Here is a 9,085-nt window from a genome sequence, read left to right on the forward strand (position 1 = left end):
ATAGTTTAAATTTGAGTCAGCTGTTTTACTGTGTTAGTTGAAGCAATTGTACTGGATTTGCAGTTGGACCAACTTTATTTTAACGTTAGTTACCCAAATAAAGAAACTTGCTGCTGTATTTGCTGCGCTAATATATTTAAGAAAAAATTATTGTGCCACAAGTAGTTTTCTATATTGTCCACTTTCTCTATGCTACCTTTCTAACTCGACTTCTTCTACTTTTGATCACTTACTTTTGGTCTGCGTAGCGGGTCACAATGCTCTTTAGTGAGCTTAACTCGTCTTTGCAGGCCTTGGTATATGGCCTCAATATATGGAAATTAGCTGGAAGAGGATAAACCCACAATACCAATACCTTAATGAACATCTTTGTAAATAATATAGATTTTTAACGCCATTTTACGTATCGGCGTAAAACTATAAGGGCGTTAGTGTGGCATTTAGCCGGATGACGTAATAAAGTAGATTACTACTACAATCACAGTACAACTAAATTACAATACTACTTCTTGGTATAAAATAAATCTTGCAAGCAGAGCAATTAATGAGCATAAAAAGCGAAATATCGCTTTAGTAATATTTAAGGAGACGCAATTTTTTTAGTAGTTGTATTTTTAACATACTGTTAACATTTTCAAGCTTTTATTCTTTTATTTAGCCAACAAATCTTTGTTTTCCTAAAACATATCTGCAGCCGTTTTTCAAAAATTTTCAAGATTTTTTTTAATTTTTTGTGAAAAAAAAACAATAATAAAAAAACAATAGAAGAAATTGTTTGTAAAACATTTATTGAAACTAATAGTTTTTATATATTTTTTTCATATATCTTTAAAAAAATTTATTTAATAACATTTGTAGGCACCTTAATTAGCATTTTTTTTGTAAAAAAATCAAAGTTGATTTTTTTTTTTGCCTCAAGCTATTTTAAAAAAGACCTGCAGATATACTCTTGAACCGTGATCACTGTTTATGACGCTTTATTTGGAGATATGCCTGTTTAAGAGGATTGGGCATGTGGTTTCTATAAATCAATTAGCAGCAGAAGAATGAACCACTACGCCATAAGGTAAATTTATAACACCAGAATTAGCTAGTATTAAAAAGTTGTAGTTTTACATATTACTCCATTACAACAAGGGTGGATTAATGTATCGCTAATCTAGCAAAGCATAAACGGCGCTAACGTTGATCCGACGAACAGCCATTTTTATGTCACCGTGACATAGCTATTAAACATCGTTGAACCAACCTAAAACTAAATATTCAAAATGATTCAGCCTAATATCAAGAAAAACATCGTTAAGCGAATGAGATGTCAATTATATGTAAACTTATGGCCATCTATTACGGTTTGTTGGCCAAAAAGCAATAAATCATATAACTGTTGCGAAATCATATTACGAAACCATATAGTTAATGCAAATCTCTAGTATTCTTAAAAAATTTTTTACTTACCTTAAATATTTAGAATGACATTTAACTTACTTGAAGCAATTTGAACACATTCTTTAGTATTGCACACTTCATCTTTTAGATCCTGTTTACTATGTCCTTTGCTAACATTTGGAACCAAGACGGGTTCTTTTTTTTTTTGCATTGAAATATATAACGCACCCAAAATTGTTAGTAATACAACAAGAAGCAGCACCACGACAACTAAAACTCTTAACAAATGAGATTTACTTTTTAACGAGGAAGTCGTTTTAAAAGCAGTATCGTTTATAATAAAATTGTTACGTTCTTCATCTGAATGCTGATGTTTTAATGGACTTTTTGCTTCGTAATCTTGTGAACTCATGTTTAATTTTGTTTGTTTTAAATAGATGAAACGCTAAATAACATAAATAAAATTTCGTTATTTCGTTATTTACTACAAGTTTAAACAAAGTAAACTTATTAGAATATAATATGGGAGTGAATTTTCAAAAGGTGCTTTTAAAAGGTCCGACTACAATGATTCAAAAAATTGACGAAAAACTGGACGACTTTAAGACGCCCAACCACTGAAATTGATATTTCCTCTTTCTGTTATTAGGACCAATTATTAAGACTCTATTATTAGATCTTATATTTAAATAGATGATATATTTCAGTATATAAAATTTGGAAATAGAATATAAAACTCAAACTTTTATTTATGCGACTTTTTGCATCTTTCGAAAATTCTGCTCATTTAATTTAATTTTCTATTACATAAATATTATACTAAAGTTTTTAAAAAAACAATATTATCGATGTCAACTATAATAAAAAATATGGTCAAACCAAACCAATCAAAACTTCTGCATTTAATATTTAAGTGTTTAAATCGAACGCGTTTTAACAGGAAAATTTAGGGGTATTAAGTCTTGTTTTGGATTTCGCTTTCTTAAACATACACTTTAAAATGCAATTAATTTATTGGTTTATATGTTTTAGTTTAAATATATTTCTTAACACCAATTTTATAAAAATTTTTGCGACACAGTTTAAATTTTTTTTTTTCTGTGTTCTGTAAACATATATTGAGATTGTTAAAATTACATACATTAAATTATTTAAAACAATTTTCAATTTCTCATCCAATACATTACAAATATCTATTAAACCATGTATGTATGTATGTATGTATGTATGTATGTATGTATGTATGTATGTATGTATGTATGTATGTATGTATGTATGTATGTATGTATGTATGTATGTATGTATGTATGTATGTATGTATGTATGTATGTATGTATGTATGTATGTATGTATGTATGTATGTATGTATGTATGTATGTATGTATGTATGTATGTATGTATGTATGTATGTATGTATGTATGTATGTATGTATGTATGTATGTATGTATGTATGTATGTATGTATATATGTATGTATGTATGTATGTATGTATGTATGTATGTATGTATGTATGTATGTATGTATGCTATATAAATAATTTAAAAACTTTTAAAACCTTTAATTATGATATTTAATTTGATATTTTGCTGAATAGCTTCTTGACTTTCAAGATAAGACTATTCTCGTACTAAGTTTCAAGCATTAAACAACTCCATTTTTAGTTTGACAATGTATTTATGGTTTGAGTTTATCTAAAAACTTTATACAGCTTGAAAACTTTTTCTAAATTATAAGATTTATATGATTGATCATTTCCTCTTTAGCGATTCATTTCAACTTCTTAAGAAACAATTTCCTTTAATTTTATTTAAAAATCACATACTAATGATAAAAAAACACATAACAATCAACATTAATGTTTCCTTCTAAACATTAACTTCATTTGCAAATAATTTAAGAAACAATTTTAATTAAAAATCAATAACAAGAAATAAAAAATTTATTTTTATTCAATAGTTTTTTTTAAATAATTTAAATTAAAACTTGAATAAACTCAAAAGACTAATTTAAATGGATTTATTTATTAAATTAATTTTTTCTTTTTCTACAAAACTTATCGTTTATTACTCCCTCTCCACCCTACTTTTAATTACCATTTTGTGGGCTCAGAGCAAAAAGGTTGTATCTGACATTTTTGCATAATTGTGAAAACACGATATTTTGATATTTGGCATCAAATTTGTGCCAAATATCAAAAAATTTCGGATTCACATAGGTTTATACAAAACATTTCAACTTTCAAACCGTGTTTTCTCTGATTCGCAAAAATGTCACCTACAACCTTGCTGCTCTGAGCCCGCGATTTAACAGAAGAATTTTACAAAAAAAATTTACGACATAAGAATTCCATAAACAGGACACAAAGATCACCTCATCAAAGTTATCTTGAAATAACATAATAAAAATAAAGCATGATAAACAATAACAACATGATAAAATAAAGAGTATTATATAACTTAAACAACAATAATTTTAAATATGTTGTGTTAATTGACTCTTATTCGTAGTCATATACAGGTTCTTTGAGGCAACTTTAGCTTTTTTTTGAGAAACAGTTGTGTCCAGGTCAAACGCCGGAGTTATTATCTCAAAGAGGTCATTTATTTGTCTTCTGTATATTTCCTATTTTCATTTTTTAAAGAACCAATGATAAAATATGTAGTTAAGAACAATCAATTCATTAAATTTCTATTTGTAGCAACTCGTGATGACAGGTAGAGTTTTATTAAGCCCTTAATGTCGAGTAGAAACTACTTCCCTTTTTTTAATTGATTGACGCAAACTTTGTTTCAATTTTTGTTCAGGGAAATAGTTTGTTGACTTAGCAAATAGCAGAGTTGTTAATTTTATAAACAACGGTTTTCCGAATTTTTTTAAATAGATAAAAAATATAGTTAAAAAACAAACAGGTAAAATAAACTAACTATTGTTATACTTTGAAGAGTAGAAAAAAAAAACAAATTGTTTCCCCTTCAAATCAAACAAGAGAAAAATAAATCAAAAATATTATCTTAATTTTCTAAATCTAAATTTATCAAATGAGGTCAAACTTCAAAATAAACTTTCGTGTTCAAATACTATTTTATATTTTTATAACTTTTGTGTCTTTAGTGACTTTAAATTGCATTTTAGCAGTAAAACTAAAACTCAAGTTCTATCTAACATAAATATTTTTTTACATAAAACTGCAGTTACTTGTTAGGTTCCTTCAGTTGTTACTCTGGGGTGTTAAATAAACAGATGGGAGGAGTGGGTTGTACTAAATGGGACTATTTCGATCATTTTAAAAACAAAATACAATTTAACACAATGTTAATACAAATGGATTGAATCTAAGGCAATTCTGTAAAATGAAAAAATACAAAGCTTTAAATTTGTTAACAGAAATGTGAGGGGGGTAAAAGAGATGTTCCAATAAAGGTCCGATGGGGTAATGAAAAAAAGTAATAATAAAAAATACAAAACGTAAGGGGACGTTTAGTTGGCCCTTAAGTTTTTTTTTTTTTTCCGTATAAACTTACTTTGGCACTTTTATAAAATTTATAATAAGACTCAACTACTTACAAATGCTAAATATTTTATTATAAGAGTGGATAACAACAAATAAAACATTATTTTTAGTTTATTTATAGTTTAGATAATCAACAACTTCGATTTTTATGGGTTAGATCCGCTAGTTTTTGATTTAAAAGTTTTATTTATTTTGTTTTAACTTTTATTTTTATTAATTATTTTATTTATTTTTATTTTATTTATTATTGGCTTTTTTAACTTTAAAAATGAATTACCTAGGTGTATACTATATTTGAATTTTGCTCATCAAAATCATAAAAAAAACGCAAATTTATGACGATAAACCCATAATAATACTTCAGAAAACCATGTGAATCCACCCTTTCCATATTTTCATTTATACAAATGCTATAATTTAAGTTTGAAAATACTTTGCTCGCTAAATAGCAAAGTATTTTTTTGTCTCCAATTTTATAATAAATAATTTTATAAAAATCATTTTTGTGCATTTTCACATATTTTCAATAAATTATCTAATCAAAATGTGGTATTTAAAAAGGTTATGTATTATTTATATTCGGATATATTATCAATAAACTATTTTTATTATTTCTAATGAATCTTCGATGCATGCAACCACTAGCAAAAGAGAGTTTACAAAATTAAAACCTTATTGTTTAACCATATTTATTCTTATTTATTCTTATTGATTTATTCTTGTAAAAATTTAGAGTTATCATTTTTATTAGATCGGACTCAAATGTTATTATTTCATATATTTGATTTCGGATTATAGAATGTTTTTATGATAAATTTTTTTTATATTATACTTTTTAAAATTTGTTTAAAAAGAGTTAGGCAGTTAAAAAATCAAAATGCAAATTTTTTTTCAAATTCTTTTTTTAAGAGTTATTTAAACAGAACAAAATGAAATAAATAACTGAATGAACAATATTAGAACTATAGTTAAAAAATTGAAAGACAAAAAATTAAATAGCAAACTTTCATTTACAAAACTATCTGTGCATAAACTACCTTACTCACAACACTATCTGGATGTAAACAATCTCATTCTCAACACCTTATTACATCTTAGTCTTAACCATCTCATTCACAACACCTTATTTGAATAAGCGATCTCACTTACTAGCATTAAAATATACACTTCCCTTGAGAAACAAATACGGTTAAAAAAATAATGTTTGATAAAAAATCCAAAATTTTTGTCAAACTAAACTTTGTTCAACTTCCATCACTCAATTTCGAACATTTTTGTAGTTTTAGTTATTCAAAAAAATAAAAATTAAAAAAGTTTAAAACAAATATCATCGGCTCTAATTCTTTCAGCCTCTTTGCAAAAAATGCTTTCATAAAGAGGCTGCAAATAGCAAGGCACTCTTAAAAACTTAAACATTGCTAAAAATGAAGATGACCAATAAATAGTTCCCGTAACAACAGTAAACAAATTTTTTTTAATTCTAATTTACTCTAAACAAGGCTGCAAGTAACCACTATTAAGTTGAAAGAAGAAGAAAAAAAGAATGGAGTTATGAAGCATAATGGGTTGTATGAGTCAGGAAAACATAAAGATGGGTTGCCGTTTTAATCACAAAACCTAAAACAAAGTGAAAAAAAGTTATACGACAGTTTTACATCTTGATCTGTTAAAGTATTTAATGGTATCAGCATAAAAGTCCAAAATGCTATAAAAGAAATTAAATGCCTATATAAAAAATAAGTTATTGAAACGAATAAAACACAAAAGTATGAAGTGTTAGCCAAAGTAAACCTGAACATCTACATAAAACAGTTAACTCTCGTTTTGGTTTTCGTTATGGTAATAAATTGTGGATGGTGGATAGTAGATGGAATGAGGATGGTGAATTGATTGAGAAAGGTGGATAGTGGATAGAATGAGGATGGTGAATTGATCATTAAAAAATATAATAGTACCCATAACTTAATACTTGTTTATTCTACAACTTTTTTTTAAACGCATTAAGGTAAAAAAATTCAACGTTGACTTTTTAACAAAAATAATTTAATTTAAATGCCTATAAACGTTATTGAAGTCATTAATTAATATTGAATAAGTGAAGAACTATAAAGTTCCTAAAAATCAGTTTCAAAAAACGTTTTAAGTAGAGTTTCTACTTTTAATTTTTTCATTTAACTGTGTTTTTTTCAAATTACGTAAAAAATTATTATTAAAAAATAAAATTATTATTATAAACTTTCGCTTTTATAACAAATTATAATTTTTTATGAAAACTTTTAATTAATATAATAAACTATAAAATACAATAAGATTTATAATTATTGTAAAATAATGTTATTATGTTTATTTATTTTTTAGACAAAATGGTTTTGAGGAAAAATAAAAAAGTTAATACAATATGTAGATTTGGGTAAAAAGTATTCACAGCTATGCAAGTCTTCCTAAAGTAAAATTATAAAAAAACCGTTGCTGTTTTTAAATCAGTAAGCCTGTTGTTTTTAAATCTGTATGTCTGTTATTGCAAATCTGTATGTCTGTTGTTGCAAATCTGTATGTCTGTTGTTAGCAAATCTTTAAAATATATTCGTAGCACGAATAAAATTTTTTTAAATCACTATTTTATATATGCCGACATTTAAAAACAGTAATATTTTTGCGCCCAAAATATATTTCAAAAAAAATATTGTGCTTCTAATAAAAATTCTTTTCTGCTGATATTTGGAAAAGTGAAAATATTTCGGAAGAATATTTAAAGTAGTTTTAAAGTTTTTAAGACTTTAAAAATTAAAACCTTTTTAAAAACTAAAATTGTTTAAAAATATGATTTAACATGTTTTTTTTTTATGTAACACGTGTTAACGGAAATATTATAACTTGTGTGTGTGTTTTTTTTTCAACCAGTATTTAAAAAAATATGCATATATTTATAATTTAAAAAAATTTTAAATGAAAAAAGTATAAAGACGCAGCAAGCTTTTTAGATAATTGCTGGCTTTTTTTTCTTTATTCTTGATTTCAAATAAAAAAAACATTGAATATCAAAAATCAAAAAAACGTTAAATATTAAATGATAATCAAATAAATTAATATTGATAGAATAAAATTTCTTATTGTAATAAATTTGTTATTGTTATTTTAAGGACTTGTTTCACAAATAAAATTTAATTAAAGAAAGAACGAAGTACGAACAACTCAACCGCATCATAACTGCTTTGAATAGATGGGGGAAACATTGAGGAAATATTATCTAATAAATAAACTCTATTATTATTTATTAAATAATAAACAATTTTGAATTATTTCAAATTTTTTTTTATTCAAAACTATTTTTTTTTATTAAGCTACGTGTCTCAATTTACCAGGGTTTTATATCACCGGCTAGGGTATTTCATTTGCAATATTCTCTAATGCTAACCCTATTGTTTTCGTTCCAATAGCGTGCTAATCTCGCTCCATCTGAAATAATGTACCAGAAAATAAATATTTTGCTTTAAAGAAAAGTTTGAATGGTAAATTAAAATAAATATTGTTTTTATAAAAATTTATTTCAATGTAATTTTACAGAAATACAACATTTAATCATAAGATTCTTTTACACACACCAAAAAATAAATTTTGGTTTAACATTCTAATATCTTTGAATTTTTTTCGATTTTAAACAAATAATTGTAAAAAATCTAATATAACGTAGGAAACGATAATAATATAACGTACGAAACGATAATAATAAAACATACGAAACAATAATAATCAATACTCACAATACTCCAATAATAATGAGATATAATAAATAGAAAAGAATGAAACCTTATTTCTCAAAGACATAAAAAGTAAAATTAATTTAAAATATACAACTAAACCGCAAAAAGTTAACAAAATGTTGCAAAACCTTGTTAAGATATTATCCATATTTCCAGCTATCAAACGCCACCGACGTAATGTATGTGCGGATGTTGACCTTTTGTAAAATATTAGTTACGTAAATATATTAAATAAATGTACACTACTTTTGTTTGCATTTCACTACTATATGCTGTGGAACAATGTCTAAATAATTAAAATAAGTTTTAATAACATGTACAACAATGAATTACTTGCTTCTTTGCGTTGAGCTGCACTGAGCAACTTACATTGCAAATAACAAGAAGTTCAACGACTCAAATTTTTCTGTATGGTTTTTTAATCTT

General features: G+C 25.4%; 1 protein-coding gene across 1 annotated transcript in view; it reads right to left on the bottom strand.

The window, feature by feature from the left end:
- The window catches only part of LOC100202134 (endothelin-converting enzyme 1-like), a gene marked incomplete at its 5' end in the record, with an annotated part of 49,650 nt that extends 47,830 nt beyond the window's left edge, over positions 1-1,820 (bottom strand). The window contains 1 exon segment of the mRNA NM_001309749.1: positions 1,486-1,820. Coding sequence (NP_001296678.1) covers positions 1,486-1,798 — 313 coding nt within the window.
- Between the last annotated feature and the right edge of the window lie 7,265 nt (positions 1,821-9,085).

The sequence above is a fragment of the Hydra vulgaris genome, chromosome 06 (genome assembly GCF_038396675.1).
Source record: "Hydra vulgaris chromosome 06, alternate assembly HydraT2T_AEP".
Lineage (NCBI taxonomy): Eukaryota > Metazoa > Cnidaria > Hydrozoa > Anthoathecata > Hydridae > Hydra > Hydra vulgaris.